The 13530-nt window shown below is 33.3% G+C and overlaps 1 protein-coding gene across 2 annotated transcripts in view; it reads right to left on the bottom strand.

The window, feature by feature from the left end:
- Nucleotides 1-13530, bottom strand: part of BLTP1 (bridge-like lipid transfer protein family member 1) — a 183745-nt gene that overhangs the window by 47154 nt on the left and 123061 nt on the right. For both annotated transcript variants that reach the window (XM_068989706.1, XM_068989705.1), the window contains exons 52-57: nt 12736-12841; nt 8683-8780; nt 7756-7941; nt 4499-4667; nt 2752-2963; nt 1491-1689 (exon numbers count right to left, since the gene is read on the bottom strand). In XM_068989706.1, the coding sequence (XP_068845807.1) occupies nt 1491-1689; nt 2752-2963; nt 4499-4667; nt 7756-7941; nt 8683-8780; nt 12736-12841 (970 nt within the window). The remainder of the gene's footprint in view (nt 1-1490; nt 1690-2751; nt 2964-4498; nt 4668-7755; nt 7942-8682; nt 8781-12735; nt 12842-13530) is intronic.

Here is a 13530-nt window from a genome sequence, read left to right on the forward strand (position 1 = left end):
CAGTTACATGCAAGTATACTTATTACTAATAAAAACTACAAAATAGTAAACTACTTGGCAAATTTGCAATTTGGAAATCTTTTTTATCAACAAAACAACTACTCTACTCACCTCCTTTGCCATCCTCCCAAGGCACCCAACAATAAGCATGTTACAAATACAAGTCATTTGATAACCTCCAAAACTCAAAATAAATTATGATTTTCACAATTATTATAGCATGTTAGTATTCTACTTTGTTGGTATAATGTCCACTGAAGTGCTAAGCTACTGTTTATATTCTTAATATGTTTTTGATTTTGAGTCAGATGTATATTTCTTGTGCATTTTCCCTTTGTTTAAACTGTTAAGGAAACGGTATTATCCTTTGCTTCCAAATATATTTTATCCAATATGACTACAATGATGACAAAATATCACCTTAATAAAAGTCAATAGGTTTAAATTTATTTTAAGGGAAAAAAACACACAAACAAAAGACAGTTATGGTGACTTTTAAAAATATATATAACGACCATGTAAAATGATTATTTGTAAAGGTCGCGGATGAAGGCTATTTTTGGTCTTTTGGGTATTAAGCCTGAGAACTTCGATAGCAAGTCTTCTTAGTAACCTGAAGTATTTCAAAGACATCCTAGTATTTTACCTATTAATTATCTAAATGCAAAGCATTCAAATCCAGGAATTTCACCTAAAATTTTACCAAAATTAAATACCAAAACTTTAATTTTTTGATATGAAAACACTGGAGAGTCTTCCAAATACCTAAAGAAAACCCACAACTGGAGGGATTTTCTTCCAATGGAGAGAGGGGAAAATTGCTAAATAATAACATATCATCTTCTGGAAAGTAAGTATTAATTTTGGTCTACAGATTAACTGAGGAATTTTAATTCACAACCTTTAATTCTCAAATATAATTTTTCATTATAAGATTAATGATACTTTATCAAATCTACTATAATGTTTAAAATATTAAAAACAAACCCCTGTATCTTCAAAATAGCATATTAAACACAGCTTCAGTTATTCCCAACCTTGATGAACATTATGGAATCAGAGGAATTCACTCAAATTATACTCTGTATACTACATATTTGGAAGTGTGGATTTACTTATGGCGCAAGTTCCTGATTATCCTGTATTATGTTATAGAATGAACTGGATCTTATACATATAGCACTTTCTTTCAAGATTCCCACAGAATAAAGATACTTTACCTGGTCATTCATAAATCAATTACAGGAAGTATCAGGGGGTGAGCAAATGCTATACCATCAATAAGAATATCAAGTTGGTTTACTTACCCAAACTACTGAAAGCTGCAGTTTTTCACAAATATGTTCTGGTATCTTTAATTAGAAACAGTCTTTATTTCACAAAGTCCAATAAAATTCCTATATACAAATATCCTTTAGTTTTACTAATGATGTTGGGGTTATTTTAATTTTTTAAAATTATAAAGCTCATACAGAAAATGAGACACTCACAGGCATTCATCACTAGGTCCCCACGAATTTCTGGTTTCCAGTCATCCCATGACGTCTCAAAGCCATCAGCAAAACGGATACAAAAGTTTTTGAAATGCCCTTTACTGACTAAAGATTCTGAAGAACAAGCAGTGATGAGAGTACTTTCAATGGTCAGTACTAAGGCAGAACCAGTGTCAAGGTCTCCAGTGTGATTAGACTGCAAAATACATTAATGAGACAAAAGGTGACAACTTTTGAAGTTTGGAAATCTCCTAGGATTTAGAAGACCCAACATATAGAAAGAGTTAACCTTAGAGAGCTTTGTTAAAAAGCAGCTTAGAAAGGTGCTACTTTAAAACATTAAACTGCCCATGTGATATGCACTTGCCATTTAGTTTTTTAAAAACTAAACGTGTAAAAGGCTAATTATCTATTTTTTAAAATCTCAGGTCTCTGTTTTAGTTGTGGGGAACATTCATTTTTATAACCATCCCTGCTGTGTATAGCCTTCCTGAACTCTGTCCAACATGCTGTATTATCATTTTTCAATTCCTGAAGCACAAACATAACACATACTGCCAATCCTCAACCCAGAAGTTTTCTCCTCAACCCAGAAGTTTTCTTAACACTTTCCTGTCAAACAATAACTAGAAGATAAATTCATTCAACAACTGGTTACAGGTTAAGGTAAACTGTAACAATAAAACACAGACCTCTGTATTTGTTATAATCATAACTTCTTAGCATAATAGGGGTTCACAGCTTTTTCTCTTATACAAGTGAGCATGCAAATATGCATTCCCGAGAACTGTTCTTAAACCACAGAGTATTTCTGCTTTATCCAGTACACATACCTTGGAAGTTTGTTACCATTAAATATCACAGTTTAAAAGACTTTGGAAATCCCCTACCCTGTTTTAGATGAAGTTATCAAATATTATATCATATTCTTGAATATGTTTCTATTTTATCAACAAGTATATGCCAAAGATGTCTTTGCTAAATACAAAGTAAAAATAAAGATTTATTAGATGGGTGTCAATCTCATTACTGTTATGAGGCACATCAAAATGATTCAGAGAAAGGTCTCATGAGATCCACATTTAATACTCCATGGATGAATAATGTTGGAAGGAATTCAATCTTACTTACTGTTTATTAAACTCAAGTTATAAACTGTTATCCTGAAAATATTTATTGTTATACTCTGTACACACAAAAATATGGTTAGTAGAAATGTTTGGTTCTAAATCTTGGACTATGATTCGATTTTTTATACCTGTGCAGTATTTGTGATAGGCAGGCAAATTCCCAGATCATTCACAGTGAGCTGCAGGAAGAGAGTCCCAAATGCCTGGGCTGACGTTTGCTGGATACCAGGCAGCATATCTACCACTTCCTTTGTAGCCATATGAATATCTTTATGTAAAGCCATTCGTTGTTCATTCCAATTGTCATATGCAGCCTTATAATTCAGCCAAAACAGCACAGCTTTTGATAATTAAGACAGGGCAAAGGAAATATTAAAATCAAAGCTGTAAATCTACATGGCAAGTAAAACTGTATAACTATAAAATCCTGTTGATTAATAAAAATTAGTCCCAGAAAATTGTAGCATTAGAACTAGAAAGAATCTAAGAGGATACAGTCAACCAGACAAATGAAAAAAGCAGAAAGCAGGAAACTGCAAAATGGCAAACCACAGAAGATAATTCAGGTCTAGTCACTCATTTAATGAATTACTTGTGAAATGCCTACTATATGCTAAGCACTGGGACAGAATCACAAAGGAAAACAAACATGGTCCCTGACCATACAAAGCTTTCTGTTACAACTGTTAAAAATTCTTGAAGGAGAGGTATGTAGTACTAGAAGTATACATTTTAAAAGTGTGATTTAGAGAGAGGAGTAAAAAACATTTGAGTTTGTAATAAGAATGAAATCTGAGGGTAAATAAACCATCATTTAATGCTATATACAGAGGGGGAGTCTTAAGAGAAGATAAAGATGAAGAGGTCAGAGAAGTAGAAGGAAAAGCAAGAGTTATGACATGGATACAAGAATAGAAAGTACTTTTAAGGAATCATTGGAAGCTTACCAGAGGATGGTAAGATGAGAAATGGAAAAAAAAAAAAAAAGTGTACCAGATTTAGCAAAACAAAATCTTAGAGCTAGTTTTCTAACAAACTGATCTTACCAACAGCCAATGCCCATCACCAGTTTATTTTATGGCTTCATAAATGGTTCTTTATTACTTCTAAAATAACCATTATATTTGCCCAAGGGACACTAATTAGACCCTATCATTCAGCCTTATTTCTCATCATTTTCCTTTATGAAAGTTGCTGCTATATTTTCTTGGGCCCCTGTGCTAATATGTATTTATGTATGTATATTCCTTTTCTTTTTCACTTGGCAAATATTTATTTAGTTCCTAACTACAGAGATAAAATAGGACAAGCTTGCATTTCCTATCTCATGAGTAACTATCTCTCTCCTAACTCCAAGTTGAACCTAAAAAATTAGTTTCTTCTGAGAAGCACAGAGAAAGTTAGGGAACTCCTAATATATCAGAAGAAAAAAAAATATATATATATTTCAACTCTGCAGTCTACTTTGCTCTCTTTCCACTGAACTGAGAGCTCTTTGAGGGCAGAGTTCCTGTTTTCCATATATGTATTCCACTTATACATAGTGAACAATAAATGTTTATAGAATAAACGAATAAAGACACTGCCAAGAAGAATGGGTGCAATAGTTACCCAAACCAAAAAACTTAGCATTAAAATTAAAATTCTAAATCAGACATTCCTATAGATTCATGTAAAAAGCAAATAACTTTAAAAAGTAAAGTAACTTCAAAACCTGATGAGAATATACAAGAAACTTTTTTTGGATGCTCACATTTCAAATTTAAGAGACATATACCATCAAGCATTTATGCTGGTAAACTACAGATGACTTTCTCTAGTATTACCAAAACATCTCTAAATCTGACAAAGTAGTATTGATAGATTTTACCTTACCTCTATCAAAGGCCACGGGCTGTGCGTACACGATTGGTCGATTCAAGGTAATAAGCACAGCTTCCCTATCTGAAGAACCACTGATTTCTTCTCGCAGGGCATTTCTTAATCCAATTCTAGTTTTAAAATAGGCAACTTGATGAAAATCAGAACCAGCTTCCTCATAAACCTAAGATAAAATGAAAAGCTCAATAAAATCAAATAACAGAAATGTTTTAAATGTTTTAATTTTAATTATTTAATATAAATTTATTTTAATTGGAGGTTAATTACTTTACAATATTGTACTGGTTTTGCCATACATCAAGATCAATCTGCCACAGGTATACATGTATTCCCCATCCTGAACCGTCCCCCCCCACGCTTCTCTCCCCAGACCATCCTTCTGGGTCGTCCCAGTGCACCAGCTCCAATCATCCAGTATCATGCATCGAACCTGGGCTGGCGATTCGTTTCATATATGATATTATATATGTTTCAATGCCATTCTCCCAAATGATCCCACCCTCTCCCTCTCCCACAGAGTCCAAAAGACTGTTCTATACATCTGTGTCTCTTTTGCTGTCTTGCATACAAAGTCATCATTACCTTCTTTCTAAATTCCATATATATGCATTAGTATACTGTATTGGTGTTTTTCTTTCTGGCTTACTTCACTGTATAATAGGCTCCAGTTTCATCCACCTCATTAGAACTGATTCAAATGTGTTCTTTGTAATGGCTGAGTAATACTCCATTGTGTATATGTACCACAGCTTTCTTATCCATTCATCTGCTGATGGACATCTAGGTTGTTTCCATGTCCTGGCTATTATAACAGTGCTGCGATGAACATTGGGGTACACGTGTCTCTTTCAATTCTGGTTTCCTCAGTGTGTATGCCCAGCAGTGGGACTACTGGGTCATAAGGCAGTTCTATTTCCAGTTTTTGAAGGATTCGCCACACTGTTCTCCATAATGGCTATACTAGTTTGCATTCCCACCAACAGTGTAAGAGGGTTCCCTTTTCTCCACACCCTCTCCAGCATTTATTGCTTGTAGACTTTTGGATTGCAGCCATTCTGACTGGTGTGAAATGGTATCTCATTGTGGTCTTGATTTGCATTTCTCTGATAATGAGTGATGTTGAGCATCTTTTCATGTGTTTGTTAGCCATCTGTATGTCTTCTTTGGAGAAATGTCTATTTAGTTCTTTGGCCCATTTTTTGACTGGGTCGTTTATTTTTCTCGAATTGAGCTACAGGAGTTGCTTGTATATTTTTGAGGTTAGTTGTTTGTCAGTTGCTTCATTTACTATTATTTTCTCCCATTCCAAAGACTATCTTTTCACCTTGCTTATAGTTTCCTTTGTTGTGCAGAAGCTTTTAATTTTAATTAGGTCCCATTTGTTTATTTTTGCTTTTATTTCCAATATTCTGGGGGCTGGGTCATAGAAGATCCTGCTGTGATTTATGTCAGAGAGTGTTTTGCCTATGTTCTCCTCTAGGAGTTTTATAGTTTCTGGTCTTAACGTTTAGATCTTTAATCCGTTTTGAGTTTATTTTTGTGTATGGTATCAGAAAGTGTTCTAGTTTCATTCTTTTACAAGTGGTTGACCAGTTTTCCCAGCACCACTTGTTAAAGAGATTGTCTTTAATCCATTGTATATTAAATTAAAAGTTTTTAAACACCATTAATGGTGAAAGTCACTCAGTTGTGTCCGACTTTTTGTGACCCATGGACTATACAGTCCATGGAATTCTCCAGGTCAGAATACTGGAGTGGGTAGCCTTTCGCTCCTCCAGGGGATCTTCCCAACCTAGGGTTCGAACCCAGGTCTCCCACATTGCAGACATATTCTTTACCAGCTGAGCCACAAGAGAAGCCCAAGAATACTGGAGTGGGTACCTATCCCTTCTCCAGCGGATCTTCCTGACCCAGGAATTGAACCAGGGTCTCCTGCATTGCAGGCGGACTCCTTACCAACTGAGCTATCAGGGAAGCTTGTATTGTTCACCAAAAGAACTACAGTATACTTTTCTTCATTTCATTTCTCAATGATAAATTCCTGATACTCTATACCATAACACTTGAAATTAATGTACAATATGAATGGTTATATAAGAAATAAATAGGAAGTGATACATAAAATCCATATAACAGCTAGGATTAGGTTTATATCCTCAATGGCAAGATAATTAGATCTCTCAAACTGTGCTTCTATTAGAAAAAATTAGTTTTTCTAGAGATGACATGAAATTTTTGTTCATTTATCCCCCCACATAATCTTTAATATAGCCATTCAGTTTTAAAAGTGTGACTGGTATCCTTTTAATCAGGTCTTCAAAGTAAAGAAGGAAAATGATTAAAAATCTACCTAATTTTTAGCAAAACAGAAATTCCCTTATGAGCTATGAAAGCTAAGTTTTTATAAAACAGCATCTGATTTACTACTCTGTATGTGTGTTTATATATGTTTAACTTTACATGTTTAACATTATGGCATGTAAAATTTGCCATTATTCAAACGGGAGCTTAGTCGCTCATTCGTGTTTGACTCTTCGTGACACCATGGACTGTAGGCTGCAGGGCTCCTCCGTCCATGGGGATTTTCCAGGCACGAATATTGGATTGATTGCCATGCCCTCCCCCAGGGGATCTTCCCAACCCCAGGATTGAACCCAGGTTTCCTGCATTGCAGGCGGGTTCTTTACCATCTGAGCCACCAGGGAAGCCCAGTAACATTTTAAGGATTGACTAATGTTAATACAGGGAGCTTCCTAGGTGGCACTAGTGGTAAAAAACCTGCCTGGCAAATGGAGGTAATGCAGATTCGATCCCTGGGTCGGGAAGATCCCCTGCAGAGGGGCACGGCAACCCACTCCAATATTCTTGTCTGGAGAATCCCATGGACAGAAGAGACTGGTGGGCTACACTCCATAGGGTCACACAGAGTTGGACATGATTGAAGCTACTTAGCATGCATGCAATGTTAATACAGAGCGTTAACAAAATCAAGAGAAATTATAAGTATTCATGAAGATACTAGTTAAATTTCATGTGACTGTATTTGCCAAAACAATATACTGCCAAAATACTCAAATGAAATGCCAGATAAAATTATAAGGGCCTTCTTCAATGAATTTTCATTAGAATTTACAATCAAATTTTCAGAACTTGAACTAAATACTTTTTAAAGTATAATAATACTTAAAGTAGTTCAAAATGATATGCAGCGTTTAAAAGTCAGTTTTAATATCAACATATTCAGCACTCACCTGATGTTTGACAATCTGTCCTAAAGCCAGATTTAAGTCCACTTGGCATTTACCAAACAGTTTCAGATAGCTGCTACTTCCTGGGGAAGCTTTGGTTTGAAGTCTGTTTGAAAGTTCCAGTTCAATCAACCCAGTTTCAAATCTTACAGCTCTCATTGAGGGAGTTGTGGCTGTTACCTGAATACCCTAGTAGTTTATATATGTTTGGAGGAAAAAAAGAATCTTAAATCAACAATATACACCCATTCAAACGAAATCTCTCAATACGTGATAAATAAAATACCCATGTTCTAAAATATCTTGGATGTCTATTGAACTGATAAAACTGGCAACATCCTTTAATTTCTCATGTCAGTAGAAAATTTTAGCTATTAAATTTCATTTCAGCATTTTGTATTCAAAATACAGACTCTTCATGGGTTAAATACATTAATTACAAGTAACTATTTGGTATGAATAATTTTTAAGAACACTAATATCATAAATATTAGAAGAAATAAGATTTACATTAAGGTATTATTTTAATTGGACAAGTGTACAAAACATTTCTTACAGAGTAATTTATAATAGCAATAATCAGAAAAAATAAATGTTCATTAGAAGGAAGTACTTAAATTGTTACAACTGTATAATATATAGCACAGCTGTTTAAGAAGATAAAGTAGATCTAAATGTTCTGAAGTGGAGAGGTATTCAAAGTTTTTAAAAAGGCAGAAATATATATATATATATACACACACAAACAAGAAAAATCCTAAACGATATTCAATTGTTAAAGCTTCTTCTCTAAGTAGATAGGGTTATATTTAATACTTCAATTTTACTTTCTATTTGGCATATTCATGTATCATATGAGTTTTCTATAGGCATACATTAAGTGGAAAAATACTTCTTAAGGAATCATTATTATATTATTATTTATGTTACCTTAAACTGCAAGTTCAAAGAATAGAGTAGAATTTTAGGCTTCTCTCCATCTGCTGTTCCGTCATGTTCATTCCAAAGAGGAATAGGCTGCTCCCCGCCTAAAGGAGGTTAACGAATTAAATAATTGAAGGTCTGAGGCAATTTCTTCAAAAGGAATAGAGTAATTATGTTATGTGTTTAAACACACACACACATTCTCTTTTTACTGATCAGTAACTGAATCTTTAACAGGGAACTCTAGCCATGGCACATTTCACTGAGGCAGATGGCAGATATAAAATAGGGATAGTACTACATATATAGAAAATTAAGAACTTTTTATATGGCCTAAATTAAAACATTATACATATAATTATACCAGACATGATTATACATCTCAGAAAATATATTTGAAGGAAAAATTACAATGAAAAAATCTCTTCAATCAAAAAATATCTTGGTTATTTATTTCTACATGTTCTATAAACAAAAAAGAATGAAAGAAAAACTGAATGTGGAGAAATGAAAAATAAGATAACAGATTTTAATAACAAAGGGTGTGATAAAGAAGTTTGGCCTATACATTTAAGAAAAAATTGGGGTAGAGGACCTTGGGGATAAAGTTCCTATTAATAAACCCTTTGTTACTGAGGCTATGTGGTATTCAGGAAATAATGTTCTAACATTTCGAAATCCAATCTCTGCTTCCACTTCTCTTTGTCTTATTTTAAAAGCTTTTCTGCATGTTTATCTTTCAAATATTCTATCTCAAAATGATTCCTCTTTTTCTATGTGTATTGAATTTAGCATCATACAAGGGAGCAAATGTAAGTGAGATGGGAAGTTTCTTCCCAGTAGGTAATAAATTAATGTAATTCAACACATCAATAGGCTAAAGGATAAAAGTCACATGATCATATTAAGAGATGCAGAAAAAGCATTTGACAAAATTCAAAACCTACTGATAATAAAGAATTTCAATAAACTAAAAACAGAGAACTTCCTCAATTTGAGAGAATATCTAAAAAAAAAAGTCTTCAGCTAAAACCATGATAATTGGTGAAAAGCTTTCAGTTTTCCCACTATGATAATGTACAAAGCAAGCATAGCCCCTCTTACCAATCCTTTTCAACATCATACAAGAAGTCCTAGCTAATGCAATATGACAAGAAAAGGAAATAAAAGAGATACAAATTGGGAAGGAAGAAATAAACTGTCTTTGTTCACAAATGACTTGATCATCTATGTAGAAGTTCCTGGAACCAATAAGTGATTATAGCAAGGTTACAGGATACAAAGTTTAATAATATACAAACATCAATCACTTTCCTATCAGCAGCAATAAACAGTGGAATGTGAAATTTAAAACCTAATACCATTTACATTTCCACAAAAATTAAAATACTTAGGTATTTATATAAATTAACAACATATGTACAAGATCTACATGAGAAAAACTACAAACTCTGATAAAAGATAGACATCAGTTCTTCTTAACTTGATCTCTAAATTCAATGCATGCAATCCAAATCCAAATCCTACCAACTTATTTTGTGGCTATCAACAAACTCATTCTGAGGTGTATATGAAGAGATAAAATACCCAGAATAGCCAATAAAATATTGAAATAGAAGGACAAACCAGAAAGCTGAATATCTTTTACAGTTTCAAAAAATTTTAATTTAAAAGACAAGCTCTGCCTCTTACAAAATGTATTACACAATCCTTTTAGTTTATAGAAATATCAGATACACTATTAGTTACATTAACTCTACAGTTTTTTACCTTGTTATGAATTAAACATATACCTGATCTAATTGTAAAACTGGTAACCTTATTTCATATATATATAAATATATTACTAATACATTACAAATACATTACACACATAGGGCTGTACATAATAAAAGATAGATCTCCTCTCTTTACCAGGTCAGTGCTTACCTACAGCCTTCTGAAACCCAGGCAGTCTATGCACAATTAAGACTGTAAGAACTGATTCTTCAAAAAAGAATTTTCCTAACAAACTTGATGATGGTTGTGAACATGCGTATTCCTATGCAACAGAAAATATCCTAAAGCTAAATGTAACATAATGGGAAAGCATGAGGAAACAGTTTTAAAAATAAATAAGGAAAATTATCGTGAGGATTATGGGAGAGTAGGGATGCAATACACACATTAGAATACTAAGAAATTGGGCTACAAGGATTCAAAGCATTCCCTCTCAATAATCTGTTACATTCTCTGGTTTTGAGAAAGATAAGGGAACATCTGTGTTCCATGAGGCCCTGGACCAGCTGGATGATATGTGACTTATGTTTCAGCTATTTTCCCAGGATTCATCCTGTCTCTGCAGTGAGGAAGGAAAGGTTCAGGGAGATCTAGCCACTAAATGATGTTGGCATCATTTTCTGAGCTCTTTATTTTTTACAGTGATTGGCAAGTCTTCATGGGTAGAACATTAATTTCCAGTTTTATTTTCCATTTCATTATTCATAGACCTACTTTCCTTATAACTCCTAGCGATGTAATTCAAAGGTTAAGAAAAGCCTTTCTCTTTCATCAAAACCACTCTAAGTATGGCTTACAGTACCATACTAATACCAGGAACTCTACACTTGTACTGTAAGAGATACAAGATTAGTTACTGGAAGGGTTTGTTTTTTTAATTATACATATTTAGCAATAGCAGTCTTGAAAAAGTCTTAATTTGTATAGACAATGTTCTAATGTGATTTAACCAGGTAAATGGGCCACATCAAAACTTCTGTATATCTCCAAGAAGAGACACCTTCAGTGGCAGAAAGGGCTTCTGCTATATATTCATCCCTTCCTTAATGGTTTGTATCCAACCATTTTCAGAAAAATTCCAAGATTCCCAATTGATTTAATTGTTCTACTTGTAAGTTTCTATACCTCTGTTAGGCCTCATCAGTGTGACCATCAAATAGCTTCCTAACCTCAGATACAACCAGAACCAACCCAGAAGAACCAGGAAAATCTCTTTCACACACGGCTGCTATATATAATTCAATTTCCTAATCCATGTTCTGTCCTCCTTCAAAGCCTTATCAAATACTGGTCCATAAGCTCTGCCTTAATCTTGTCTTTCTCCTTTCTTGCCAAATGAGATTTCACTTGTGAGGTTTTGAATTTGACTTCCTCTGTGTGAAGCCTTTTCTGATTCCTTAAAGTTTTTCCTTTAACATAGACACAGCACTCTCTTCTTGTCATTCAGAGAACTCAACACAATTATAATTGAATAGATACTTAATAAAATTTATTCATCAACAATGGAGGAATCACCTCTTTATGGCATTTTATTGGTAAAGCTTAATTATTATTTTAACTTTTTTTTTTTTTTTACTTTATTTTACTTTACAATACTGTATTGGTTTTGCCATACATTGACATGAATCCACCACGGGTGTACATGCATTCCCAAACATGAACCCCCCTCCCATTAACATGATTATTTATATTCACTTTGGAAATATTCAGCCTTAAGAACTGTTATACAGTTAACTTGTTTTCCACCCTAATTCCTCTTAATACTCTATCTTGTGAACTGAAAATCAAATAAACATTTTTAAATGAGACATATATTTCCTGTTAAAATGTAAAATAGGGATTAAGAAGGTTACTTGTAATCTACCCTTGAGAAACAGCAAAAATATAATAAGGGTTGCTAGAGACAATTTACCATGTAGCCAGCATATAGTCACCATCTGATGTAGATTAACATCAAAATCTTAACACTGATCTAAATTCTGTCCACAATGATTAAGACTAGTTAATTAATAGACACACACTAAGCTGGTTTTTTTTTTTTGGAAGGGAAGCAAAGGGAGCTTTGTGTAGTTAAATAAATTGTAAATGTATATATTACACATAAAAAAAGTAATAAATAAGCAGGAGCATCTGTAGGTGAGAAAGCCATAAAAGGAATAGAGTTTTTAGGAAGTTAACAATTTTATCTACATGACAGAATCAATATTTGTATCATTGGTACGTGGACCATCCTACAGCCAGTGAGAATGTACTATATTGTAAGGTAGCATGTGATCTTACCAGAAACTTTTTGTATTACTTCATTAACTTCTTTCATGAATACTTTCTGTACAAATACCAGGTGATTTAGAAGATCAGTTGTAAGATTATGTTCAAAGGAACCAACCTACCAAACAAAATCAGAATATTAGATTAACATATTGACTATACTAATCTTAAATACATCTCACATAAGTCATCCCAAACTCTGAGGAATAACAATTACTTACATGATACTTGAAATTAATATACTGAAGAAAGGTCAAAATACTCAGATTCCTTAATACTCTACTGGGCTGACACTGTTAGGCACCATTTCCCTTTATTTTTAAAAAATAACAGTAGCCATAAGGTAAGAGAAATCTTTTGAAAATGTAACCTGCTGATTTCAATACCGATTATGTGAAGTAATATTTATTTTTAATGACCACTGTTTTAGTGTTAGAACAATGGACCAGTATAAGTGAAAGAAAATGTTTTTACTCATTCAAATATTTATTGACCATCTACTCTGTGTATTGCATTAGATGCTAAGGATACAACTGTGAATAAAAACAAAATTATGGTTCTCATGAAACTTATATTAGCTTACATGAAGGTGAATTAGCAAATCAGTTATACTAAACTCAGCTTTACTATAATGCATGTCCCATGATTAGTATAAAGAATTTCTGACAACAATTAACTAATAGATTAAATAGAAAGCAGGCCTTAATTGGATTCAAGTTTATTTACAATGAATTGAAGCATCTTTATGAGCAAGTCAAATTCTTCAACATCTGTCACTTTGATAGTGTTCATATGTTGATCAAAAGT

The sequence above is a fragment of the Capricornis sumatraensis genome, chromosome 17 (assembly GCF_032405125.1).
Source record: "Capricornis sumatraensis isolate serow.1 chromosome 17, serow.2, whole genome shotgun sequence".
In the NCBI taxonomy this organism is placed as follows: Eukaryota; Metazoa; Chordata; class Mammalia; order Artiodactyla; family Bovidae; genus Capricornis; species Capricornis sumatraensis.